Here is a 13,953-nt window from a genome sequence, read left to right on the forward strand (position 1 = left end):
AATTACTAATTGCAGTTCAGTAACGACACTTGTGACAACGGACTTTTACCACACTATCATTTATTTGAATTTTATAATCAGATTATTAAAACAGAACTTCAAGGATTTGCTACAATGGCATTTTCATATATGTGGCGTTTTAAAAAATATGGCATCAATTATACAGATGAAATAAATATGGTAAAAAATCAAAGAATCCAAAATATTATAGACTACACCGATCTGTTTAAAAATAAAATGCAAATTACTAAAAATTTCGTTAAACGATGTGCTGCAAAATACAGAGAAAATGAAAACATAATTGGTATGTTTGATAAATTTTAATTTCATATTTATAACTAGTTAAACAAAAAAAAAAAATCAGAGAATATAATGCTGTTGTTTTTTAAGGCAATAAAACCTATGCTTCTTTTGAGAATTTTATATACGCTTTTCCATTGGTTCTGAGGGATGTATACCCTGAGTGTGAACACAATGGTATTCCATCTGGTAAAAAATTATGTGATATATATGGAAATTGCAATGACAATAATGATTATGATAAAATTTGTCCTGGTTGGATCCATGGATGTGAATACATTCCAGCTGAAAGCGTTGAACTTTGTCAATTAGTGAGTTTCTAATAAGATCGGTTTTTTAAATTGTCCATTCTCATTATAAATAATAAGTAAAAAATAAACAAGTAATATTATCGATATTGAATTAAATGTTTGTAACACAAACAAACGAAGAATAATGAAATTTTAAATGCAGGAACAACCTAATCAATCAAGTACCAAACATTATAATCATTGGATGCGAATTTACAAGGACGACAAAGTATTAAATATTGGTGATACAAATCTTCCATGCCCTTCAATTAGAGGAATAAATGGAGTAATAACACCTACTCTCTGTTTCGGTCAAATATTGATATGTTATTGTGTAGATAAAACGATTCACAGCAAGAGCGATACAATTAGAGCTTTTAGTTTGTTGTGGTCTCAAACAAGTGATGACATGTTGAGTATAAATCTGAAGTATTAAATAATGTACTTTCATTTAAAATATAACTTGTTAAATGTTTATTTTTAGGGTAGCAACTGGTGCAAGACTTGTTGCGAAAGATCGAATGATTCATATTCAACTTCGAGAAGGTAAACTTTTGCCTTATGGAAGAATTGATAAAGAAACCGAAAGATGGGTTCCACTTCCGTCATTTAAATATAACAACAGTTTTCCCATCGAGGCAATTTATCCGAATGGAACGACATATTCATTAGAAGAAGATAAACATTTTATTACACTACATAGCTATTATTCAAAAGACATATGTCTACAAAAATTGACTTTCGATGAAAAACATTTACTGACTGGTACATATAAATTAGTTCAAGTATCAAAAAAACTAAACAGTTGTTTATGCAAAAATTATTTGAATTGTAGGTGTCCGATTCGACTATGAGTATCTTGGAGAAGGATTGGAAAAACGTTTTAAGCTTGAAGCAAAATATGTTGGTTTCGATTATCAACTTGGAAAAATAACTACTGGAACAAAGTATCACAAACAATCCTGTATACAGCTGTAATGAAAATTCAAGTTATACTTATTAGTGATCAGTTATCACTTGACACTTGTTTGTCAATAATTTATCATTTAGATTATTTATAAATGTAGTAATTTTCTGTTTATACATTTCAGACCTGAATTGATTTTAAATAATCCTGACGATCCACTAAAATTCGAAAAACACGAACATGATTCTGTGGAAAATCAATTCATTGCTATCAGAACAACAGACTTGGTTAAAGATGCAGGACAAACAACTATTCCATATTTTGATCTTTTAGAAGTCACTACCAATCCAAATATACCATTAACTGGAATTGAATTATTTCACAAAGGAAAATCTGATGGGACATCTGGTGGATATGTTGCTTTAAAAATTTATCCAATGAATTTAACTACTTATATGGATGGATGAAGAAGATTTTTTGAAAATCAAAAGGTTGCTTTATCTTGAATTTGGATTCAACGACTTTTTGAAAACATTCTACGTCAACTTTATTGATGAACGTATTTAAAAAACTTAAATTTGTATAATATTGAGTTGAATTAAGAAAACGAAAAATAAAGCCTTGCTTCGATTTCTTTGATTGATATTTTAAAATTTCGAGTATGTATTTTTTTTAAAAAGACAAGTTCGTATCAGGAGCATAGGATGACCAAAGAGGTATTTCGTATTGTGGAAAACTCGCTTCTTTTATTTTAATATACCCTGATATTTTAAAATTTCAACTATGTATTTTTTAAAAAAAGACAAGCTCGTTTCAGGAACATAGGATAGACAAAGAGATATTTTTTTTTGTAGACAATATAATAATTCAACAAGTTCCAAAATTCAACTTCATTTATTTCCATAATTTTCTTCAATTTATGTTGAAAAATAAAACTATCGTTTATTTTACGTTGAAAATTTTTATTTATTGATAAAATAGTATATATGTATGCGATAACATAAATAGTTGAAAAACGGTTCGAGCGAATCAATAAATAGCCAGAACAAAAAATAATTTCATAGCTACTATCTTTGTCTTCATCATCTTTATCGAACTCGATAACTAAATAGCATGCATTTTTTTTTACCTCACCAACATTATCAAGTTCAAAATTCTATGTATACAATATAAATATTTATATGAAATTTACTTTTCTCGATTAATAATTATTATTCATTATTATTGTTTATAGTTCAAGTGAAATAGAACATTGAAAATAAACGTAGTATACATTCAAATATACATTCATGGAAATGTGATTTGCGAGAGCTTTTGCATTTGAAAGATTAGTGTCACGTGGATATTTCAAATATTGTAACGTGATAAATCACGTCCATATGCCACGTGCTCAATATCCTTTGGTCGCTATTCGTTATCAGGATTATATGTGAATCGTTATACCAAAGTTGATCATTTTTGCTCAATAATGTTAATATAAAATTTATACAAAAAGCCAATCGCAAATATTATATAAGCCATTTATTAATAATGGCTAAGTTTTTATAGATTTTTGAATGCCAGTTATTCTTAAAAATTCATGATAATTTATTTCAATGTTTTCAACATATCTTCAAGCTATTACAAAATTAAAATAAATAAATAAATAAAAATTTTTTCCTATTAAAAATATTATATCTAAGTAAACCAATATGAACATGTATTTTTTTTAATATTCAGATCCTTCATGTTGTAAAACAAAAGTTCAATACATGCATTATATAACAACAGCTTTTTCATTTTGTATACTTAATTTTTTTAATAATATCATTTTAACAAAGAGTAAATTATTGATCGTCAATAACATTAATAAATTATAGCACATTTAAAAAAAAAATATTGCTACAAATTTATCAGCTTATTATTATTATGAAATGAGCCAATGTGGAAAATTTCAATTGACATCACTATTCACTTGCAATATCTGGATGTGACAGAAAGTATTGTTCACCAGTCTCTCATAATAAATGGTTATGAAATAATTGTTTAATATAATAATGGTATTATTATTTATCAAAAAGGGCTGATAAATATTATATTATTTTTAGAAAAACATTTCTTTTCAAAATATTCAATGAGAGGTATTTTCAATAAATTGTCAAGTATTCGTAAAAAAAAACTTATTGATATTTTTGAAAAACAAAATCAATAACAATAATTACAAAAAACTTGTATAATTATTTTTTACCATTTTTTTTTTTTTTTTTTACTATCAACTCATTCTATATTATAACCATTATACTATTATAAAATATAACCATTATTTTAATATACTTTTAAAATCTAACAAACACGACTGTCTTTGTCTTGTTGCGAGAAATCGATTTTTACGGTGATGTAACACGAAAACGATAGAAAAATTGACATTCTATCTATAAAAAAAAATTTCATAACATTAATTTTCTCAATTTTAAATCTCCATGCTGATTAAAATAAATTTTTTCAATACAACAAAGAAATCTTGGGAAGTTTCGATGGGTGGCATTATGCATACTTCTCATATTTTCTACATCTAATTTTTTTAAATGTAATGAGCATCGAAATTTCTATCACTTGAAGCATGTTGAACGAATAAAAGTTTGTTTATTTATTAGCAATAACTTTTTTTCTTTTAATAAAAAAACAATTGGTTATTCAATATTTAAAAAAAATAAAAGCTGTTGCTTAAAAAAAATTTTTTTTTCAAGAGAATCAAAAAAAATCTATTATTTGCAAATGGTATACACTATAGTGGAAGTGAATTGGCACGATGCAGATAAAATGAGAGGGGAAAATCAGCGCATGGGTTTATGAGAAACCACGCTGGATTCCGAATCTGCCTATACTTTGTATGTATATATTTGGTACACCAGTAAAATCAAGTAAAATTATAGGTCGCAGTCGTCGCGTGGACCCCGAAGCGTTTACTACCCTTGTCTATTCTAGTGAAAACACGTAATTAATTAAAAGTATTAGGCTATGCAGTTTTTTTTAGATTAATTTTTTCGAGATAAAGTATTATGACAAAGTGTTTTTTAATAATTAAATTATTTGTTCAACACAATAATGATCAGGGGTAAGTTTTATTTTTATTTTTTTGTAAATTTTTTAAATTTCGAAAAAAAATGTATATTCATAATTTTAATAAAGTTTTAATTATCGTGCTTTTTTTAAAGTATATTTTGATATTTTCTGATAATTGAAAAAACTAATCCAGATTCGAATAATATATATATTTTTATACTATATTAATTTACCAAATTCCCAAGTGGAAAAAGTCAGGAAAATTAGAATATTCTATACATATATATTTTTTTTCATTTTTCGTATCCTGGAATTTTTTAATGCATTATTCAAAAATATATGTGGAAAATTCAGAGCCAAATATATATTAATTTATTTTAATTGAAAAAGACTTTAAATTCTTAATTTGTTTTAATAATATCTAATTATATTTTGTGAGTATACCTTTCTATAATGTACAATGAATTGAATCAATCAGGATATTTTTTCGGTTTTTTTAATTATGAAAAGATTGTCATTTGATGATAGAAAAATTATCAAAAAAAAATAGGTGAACAGACGATTTACCGACGGTCAAATTTTGAAAATTCTACATGCCAGTCAACAGTCATATTTTATTAATAAATTAAAAGATTAATTTTGGTAAAATTTATTTTATAGATTATATAGTAATAGTGATTAGTAATTTAATCAATATGATTTATTTTTTTAATTGAATTAACATATTAGTACAAGAAAAATCGAAAATTAACCATAGACATGCACAAGATTGTCCATCGTTTGAATTATAAATAATTCTAGTATTTCAATTGGTATACCTCTAAACTCATTCATTTATAGATAAATTAATATTTCTATAAACCTGTAATTTTTTCGACATTTTTAATTATAAATAATTATAAAATTTTGACACATTTAGACCAAGACAAACATTAATAATAAAAACAAACAATAATAATTAATAATGACACTTTAGTGACTATATTATTTATTATAAATTTTTCTAAAAAGTTGATAAAAAAAGATTAGACGAAAATTAATTTGACTTGGCATATTTCAGGAATAAGAAATACTGTTTAAAAATTGTTTTACCGAGTTATAATATATTTTCATGATAAGAAATTTCCACAATAACAAAATTTATTTGTATCAAATTAATCAGATATTTGAAAAATTGAAAATATATTTGAAAACAACAACAACAACACATTGGGTTACAAGTGCTTTAGGTCATGGATTTGCCTTTGACTTTTCTTCGACGACCTGGAAAATCGAAGTCGACACCTTACTAATGAGGCTCATATTCATGTAGAACATAAGTGCGGTTTTTTTTTGTGTAATATTCGACTGTGAGAGACTCTCATTTTCAATGTATAAAACACAACAATAGCTTTTTTTTAGGCAAAATTTTCCTAACTCTTTTTAGGTCCTTCTCAACACTTGTACGAAAATCATCTACTGTTCACACAATTGATACATATATAATATATACTTACGTTTAATTTCTTTTATGTTTCAGATGTAAAAAATGCTTCATAATTATTATTGATAATTAATTCAATAATAGTCATCTTGAAAAAACACAATTGTTTGTTGCTGAAAATTTGTATAAAAGTTGACACTAATAATTATGGTGGATTTGCAAATATCAAAAAATAATTCAGAAACTCTTTGCAAGCTCCAGTATCAATATTTTACTCCACCAAAAGGAGGTCAGTCTTTCGAAAAGAAAAAATAACTTCTATATAAAATTCTATACACAATATATATACATATAAACTTTAAATTACATTAAATAAATAAACATTTAATGTATTGCTTTTTGTTATAAAAAGAAATTTGGTGCAGCGCAGCCTGGGATTCAATTCTTTGTTGGCCTCCAATATCATCATCGACAACATCAAAACAGAGATGTCCTCTTGACAATGGAGTCGATACTTCAAGTAAATATTATAAATATTTTACATTAACTCATATTATTTTATTTATTATTTTCAATTCAAGTTCACAAAAAATTATATTTGAATCTTTTTATGATAATCATTAAAATATAAAAAAAGTTTTTAAAAATAAATATAGATATATGCAATAGAAACAAAGTAAAGTATCGGTTTTCTTGCTAAAACACATGTCTATATATACCTGTACATCATTAAAAGTATACTGAATAAAACGTGGACAGTATCAAGACAAATATATTCAAATAATATGTGACTTTTGCTGCTGCAAATTTATCCCAATACAAAGAAACTCAAATATTATGTCGACTTTTATTTATTTTTTACTTTTTAGCAAAAATTGTTTAAACATTTGAGGCATGATTTTGAAATGTTTAACTTTTGGTATTATTATAACTTTTCATCTTGGCAAAATTGGATTCTTTTTTTTTTTTTTTTTTTTTTTGTATAAGGTAAAACTTTATAAGCCTCAGATTACACTGCACATATTAGTGTTATGTAAAAAAAAAATTCTTTTCCTTTTGGATCTTTCCGAAATCTTTGCTTGGAAGATAAGAGAGAGATTAAAAACCTTAAAAGAATAAAAATGTCTTTTTTTTTCAAGGTAAAGCTTTTGTCATTTATTGATGTAGACGATAAAATCTACTTTATAAATAAGTAGGTATATATATATTGAGTACACTTAAATATGCAAATTTATTTTCAAATTCACATCAGAGCGATGCAATTTTATAATCAGTTTATTATTGCATAGAATTATTATTATTATTATTCTTATCGAATTTTGAAGTAATTTTTAAATATTTAAAATATACAAGTTATAAATTTCATTACTCGAATACAATAGTCAGGACATTAAGATTCGTCTCTGGGGATTTTATTTACTCTTTTCTCGTTTTCCTTCTTCATGTTTTAACAATGTGACAATTGAAAAGCTCTGTTTGGTTTGGAAAGACCAAATATGAGTAGAAAAAGAGAAATAATAATAAAACATGAACTGAGAAATAATACAGTAGAAAAAAAAGCTACATCTGGTAATTGTCATACAAAACAAGCACTCATCTATTCTATGTGCACTTGTATATATTTTTGTACATACACTTCTTACTTTATCACTATTGTTACTCTATTCTTGCAAAAATAGTAAGCCCCCAAAGTGGTCAGGTGTCAACAAAAGTGAAAAGAGGCCAACACCTATCGATAGATTCAAAAAGTTATTTATAAAAAAAATAGTTTATCAATTCAGCATTTACGAATTTTTAACCAAATGAAAAAAAGTAATAAGTAGTGAAATTTCAATAAGTCAATATATTTTTGTGAATTATACTAGTTTTTTGTTGCAAAAAGAATATCATGAATAAATAAAAAAAATAATAAATAACTAAAATAAAAATATAGCCAATTTTTTCATATTTTTGTTTTTCTAAAAAGTTTCAATTTTATGTTGCATCATCTCATATATAGTATCATTGTGTTGCACCACTGTTACTGTAAAGGTATGTGTATTGAAATATACGATAAAAAATCAAAACAAATTCAATGCATAAAAACTCTTTGATCGCATATTTCTTGTAGGTACTCTTTTTTCACATGTGGAAATAATTTAGGTGCATAACTTTGTAGATAAACTTGAAATGATATAACAACAATAGTGACAAAAAAAAAAAACATATTTATTGAATGAATAAAAGCTATTGAATTTTTTTTTAATAACAGTACCAATATATAATCAATATACATGTAATACTGATCACATAAATAAATTATTATTATTTAAATTGTAACATGTTAAAATTTTTACTTTTGAATTCAAAGTTACTATCACGTGGATCATTCATTATTGATCATTTATTGTCATTATTATTTTTTATCATGAGCGATATGCTCTCTTGTAATACTCTTTGTCCTTTGATTGCTCTCATCATCACCTTGACTGATTTTATGGTCATACAAATAATTATTTTTAATGATGATGAAAAAAAAACTGAAAACTGCCATTATTATTTCATACGTATGTGACCTGTTTTATAAAAAATTTATAGCCTATAATGTTCATGTGACTTTTTTTACCCTCGAAATAGCCGTTATGTATGTATTTTTCTTTTGAAGCTTTCATTAATTTTGAAATTCAGTATGAGTCAAATAACTGGTTTGTCGAAAGGTAGAAAATGTATGTTATTGTGTTATTGGGAATTCAATATCATGTTTTTCTCATATGTGTATTTTTGCATATATCAGTGTTTCTTGAAATAGATCAGAATATACTTTTTCATTTGAATATATATTTTATTATTATTGACAATTTTATTTGATACTCGAGCATTGCACAGGTAAACTATTAATTTAATTTTTATTAAATTCTGTTTTTTTTTTTTATTAAAGAATTTGCGGAAAGACGATGTAGTGTGAATGGAAGCTGGGAGGGTCGTGGAAAATTTGGTGAACAAGATTCTCCAAATGGCTGGACAAATTATACACCCTGTTTCACCCCAGAAATGCTGATGCTCATACGAAAACTTTATGCGGGTACCAAGGATGCAGCAAAGGTATTTACATATTTTTAAAGTACTTTTATATGTTTACTTTTAAACAGTTAATTAAAGCTTCGTTCTTTTTTATTCGTTAAATATTATTTAAACAAACAATTAAGTATTACTGAAGCAAGTTCAACTATATACAAAATTTGATGATTTATTTATTTAATTAACATTTTGTATATGGCAAGTTTAATTGCACAAAGTTTGTGCATCAAGTTAATTATATATATATATTTTTTTTTTATTAAACTTTATAGAATGTGGTTTAGTTGTTATTGAGCTTAGACTTTTTTATTTTTACTAAATAATATTTCTATTTGTATAAATATAAAAGAATCTAGTGACAATGACAATCAAGTGAGCTTTGACTTTTCAATTGACACAACCCAATTTTATATTTTTTCTAACTCCAATAAATCACTTGAAAGACTATTGGAGTTATTGAAATATCATTTAAAAGTTTTAAAAACTTTTTCAATAAGTGTTTTTTTTTTACTTTAAAAAATTATAGAATTTTTCATTTAAAATATATTTACGCTATTCAACAATAGAATATTGCTAATTAAATATTAAATTCTATTTTTAGAGTTGCAGCCATATATGTATAGAGATATTTTTTGAAGTTCAATATTTACAGTTTAGCTACGAAAACGTTTTACAATACTGTAGTTACAGTCTAAAACTTAATAAGTTTCTTTTCTCTATGTACACTATTTTAAGTACACCAGATTACTCGAGATTACTAAAACACTTTGCCACTTTTTTTTTTTTTTTTTTTTTTGAGGTCAAGTACGACACGAAGTTTTTTATTTTTTTTCAACAGTTTTAATATGCTTGTTCCTATATATATGATATACTACGATGTGACTACATAGAAATACATAAAATTTCTACAAAAGCTGTAGTAAATAAAAATTTGAATGTTTATTTTCTATTGAAACTGAACCAACATTTTTTTTTGTCATTGATGGTTTTAAACGATTTATTATTATTATCATTATTATTATTTGATGTTCTGTTTTTAGCTAAGACTAGAAATTGCAGAAGCAACAAGGACTTTAGAGTTTGTGGGATTAAGTATATCATTGGCAGCTTTGGTTATTTCACTAACTATATTTTGTCGATTCAGGTTAGTTAAATGTTTGTATGACTAATATTATATCATTATTAATAATAGCAAATATAATAATATATAATAATATCAAATAAAAGTATCAAAGTTAAAAAATTAATAAAAATTCATATATATTGCAAGGCTGCTGGAAAAAAAAATTTAGTCAAGACAAACAAAAAAAGTCTTATGTATTTCAGATCATTGAGAAACACAAGAACGAGAATTCACAAAAATTTATTTGTCGCGATGGTTATTCAGGTTTTAATTAGATTGACCTTGTACATAGATCAGGCATTATTAAAATCTTCTGTTTATGGACCAAAACAAGGAATCAATAACACGGTAAGTTCAACAAATATAGAGGAAAAAAATTCAAGGAAAAAATAACTTTATATAATTTTAATTTATTCGTTTTATTTTTTTGGATTTTTTTTAGCCCATTTTGTGCGAAGCGAGCTATGTACTTCTTGAATATGCAAGAACAGCAATGTTTATGTGGATGTTTGTAGAAGGTTTTTTTCTACATAATATGGTTACTGGTAAGAAAAATAAATTTATAATGTCAATTTAAAAACCAGGTTCATCTAGAATAATGAGCAAATTTAAATTAGAGATCTCATACGTATTTCCATAACTGTGGTTTTTGAAAACCCCAGCAAATTTGAAGATTATTTATTTTGATATTTTATTGGCTATTGTCGTTTGAAATTTTTGATGTTTATGATATTATAATATGTATGGAAAACAATATCGCATCTCATAAGTCATGAGACACATCATATACTATTGAAATTTATATCATATACAATTTAGTTTTTATCTATTTAACTATTGTCATTATAATTTATTCACTAACCCTATATACATGCATAGTCACATGAGTAATTCAGTCAGTTTAATTTAATTGTTCTAATTGCATTAAGAGAATTTAATGATTATGTGTTCTATTTATACTTCGTGAATGTAGAATAGTTTGGCAAATTTATTGTGAAATTTGTCTGTTTAATTCACTGTACTAATCTAATTTTTCATTAATGATAATATTAGTCTCAGTTTTTCACCAAGCATCATATTATCGTATATATCGATTGATCGGCTGGGGTCTTCCAATTGTCATGACATCAGGCTGGGCACTTGTCACAGCACTTAACTATCATCCATCAAAGTAAGTCTCACAATTTGATTATTAAATATTTATTATATTTTTATAATTAAATGACACGTTATAATTATTAACAGATGCTGGTGGGGATACAATCTTTCAGTTTACTTTTGGATTTTAGAAGGTCCACGAATGGCTATAATTTTGGTACAAATGAATCATTATAAAATTTTCTTAAGCAATATATAAATGTTGGTGTTATTTAATTTTTAAAATATACATTTTTGTTTACAGCTTAATTTTCTGTTTTTGTTAAATATTGTTCGAGTTCTAGTTGTTAAACTACGACAAAGTCATTCTAGTGAAATTGAACAAGCAGGGTGAGTTGTTTTAACGTTATATTGTTTCAGAATATTAAACTTTATTTTTGTTTAATATATTTATTAATTTTATATAGAAAAGCAGTTAGAGCAGCTGTTGTATTACTTCCACTTTTAGGAATAACAAATTTAGTTTCAATGACGAGTGCACCATTAGACAAAACGTTTTGGTTTGGAATGTGGTCATATACAACTCATTTCATGACTTCCTTTCAAGGATTATTTATTTCAACACTATATTGTTTTTTAAATGGAGAAGTAAAATATTTAATTTTATAAATTTTAATTATTTTTTATTAGTTTTTTTATAGTTAAAATTAATTTAGGTGAGACTTGCAGTGAAAAAATCAATATCAGTATATTTATCATTGAGAACGGCAGAGCCAAACAATCAAAGACGATCTACATTGGGTGCTAGTCAACCACCCCAATTAATATCAGGTAAATTAAAATGAAATTTATTGAAATTCATTAATAGTGAAATAATCATTTACATATTTACTTAGTTATTTTATTTTTTTGACAGTGATTGAAATGGAGCAACCGTCAGGAAGGTTCAACAGCTGGACTGGACTTTGTTGACACAAGAAAAATTCTTTGCCTCTCGAACAACATGCCGAGTAAGTATAATAATATTTGTAAATATATTCCATTTGATTGAATATAAGTATACTCTCCCTCAATCAAAAACATACAAAGAATTTTATTGATAAAAAGAATTTGTAAATTCTTGTTCATTCAGTTGAAAAAATTAGTTTGTATATTACATATATGCACAGTAAAAAAAAACCAAGTTTCTATTACTAGAAAAAAATAATAAATCCCAAATTACACATCACAAACTTTAAATAACAATAATTATTTTAGAAAATTTTCAATATAAAATTATAATAAGAATAATATACTGTAGAATAATAGAATAATACTGTATAAGAAAATTTCTTTATTTAGAATTTCTTTTCGTTTTCTCTCAGGGTAGAATATACATATACAAGGTAAAGTTTTATCAAGTATATGTACAAATTAGAACATTGCATTATTTAATTATATCAAATAAATTAGTATACCCTGAATTAATCATATTCACCGAACTAATATTTAGTTGTGTCAACTCAATCACATATTTAACTCAACTATATGTGATATATGATATAACTCAACTACATAATATATTGATATAATTGTTGTGATAATACTTCAAGTTTAGTGGATCTGTAAAAATATTGACTAAATTTAGAGTTTGAAAATTTAAAAATATGACTGATTAGGCATTAAAAAGCAACGGGATTGTTATTGAGTCGTTGCGTAAATATTCGAGTTCCTGTGCACATACAATTTTTTTAAAAAAACTTGTATACTTGGATATAACAAAAGTTTTATTTTATTGTGCCGAGAAACCCAATAGAATTTGACATTGAAGTTTTGTTACGCAACGCCAATGACCGTGAAAAACTACAGGGTTATAACATCAATTTAAAGAGGACATATACCTCTGCATCTCTCTGTATACACTAACCCAGTTTTGTAAAATTTAATCAGTCAAATGGGCTAAAACTTGTACACTTTACTGAGACAACTCCCCTTGGGTATGTACAAAAGTTTGTCTAGAAAATAAACGAAATAATGACAATAAATCTAAAGTAATATAAGTAAACATTCTCTGTTTATCAAGTTGGTATAGTATATGATTCCGTATATTTTTTTTTCAGTTTACACTAGCTATTTTTTTTTTCTATGTTCATCAACCCTTATAAACGCTATGATTAAATTCTTTTTCTCTTCGTAAATCCAAAATAAGAAAAATACACCTTAGCTTATTTTTCTTGTCTTGGTCTATATAGTCTTTGAAATATATAGTGAATTTAATCGTTTGTTTTTTTTTCTAATTTCAGGACAGGGGTCTGACCTTTGTGTCTTTTTTTTACGAATTATTATTGAACAAAATTGAATAACGAATTACCTCAGAATGAAAATGAAAAGTGAAAAAAATATAAACATTTCCGTACAGAATATAGACTGATCTAAAAACAAATTAAAATTTGAAATTAATTTACTAAACACAGTATTAATTAATAACACAGTAATAAATTACAAATGAATTTTTTCACTCTTGAGTAAATATATATAAATTAGAGTTTATTAATAAGAATAAAAACGAAATCAATTATTTTAATTTACCGATGCAGAAAGAGTTAAAGAGAGGAAAAAACAAAAGTTTATTATTACCATCTATTCTGTAAAGTTACAGCTCACACTGTAATATATAGTCAATGAAGAATATACCTCATAAATAACAACAATATCCGACTAATGAATCCAATTA

General features: G+C 25.3%; 2 protein-coding genes across 2 annotated transcripts; both read left to right on the forward strand.

The window, feature by feature from the left end:
• Positions 1-765: 765 nt before the first annotated feature.
• LOC122852156 lies at positions 766-2,074 on the forward strand. Its single transcript, XM_044151776.1, has 4 exons — positions 766-1,001; positions 1,075-1,355; positions 1,426-1,564; positions 1,682-2,074. The coding sequence occupies exons 1-4, from the start codon at positions 796-798 to the stop codon at positions 1,962-1,964; spliced, it is 909 nt and encodes a 302-aa protein (XP_044007711.1). The 5' UTR covers positions 766-795; the 3' UTR covers positions 1,965-2,074.
• A 2,338-nt stretch (positions 2,075-4,412) lies between these two features.
• Positions 4,413-13,663, forward strand: LOC122852158 (PDF receptor). Its single transcript, XM_044151778.1, has 14 exons — positions 4,413-4,591; positions 6,059-6,251; positions 6,375-6,482; positions 8,880-9,043; positions 10,060-10,163; positions 10,346-10,490; positions 10,585-10,687; positions 11,196-11,313; positions 11,388-11,457; positions 11,545-11,630; positions 11,708-11,888; positions 11,957-12,071; positions 12,157-12,250; positions 13,523-13,663. Exons 2-13 carry the CDS (start codon positions 6,170-6,172, stop codon positions 12,210-12,212), a joined length of 1,332 nt encoding a protein of 443 aa, XP_044007713.1. The 5' UTR covers positions 4,413-4,591; positions 6,059-6,169; the 3' UTR covers positions 12,213-12,250; positions 13,523-13,663.
• The last annotated feature ends 290 nt before the right edge of the window (positions 13,664-13,953 follow it).

This window comes from Aphidius gifuensis, linkage group LG3, assembly GCF_014905175.1.
Source record: "Aphidius gifuensis isolate YNYX2018 linkage group LG3, ASM1490517v1, whole genome shotgun sequence".
NCBI lineage: Eukaryota > Metazoa > Arthropoda > Insecta > Hymenoptera > Braconidae > Aphidius > Aphidius gifuensis.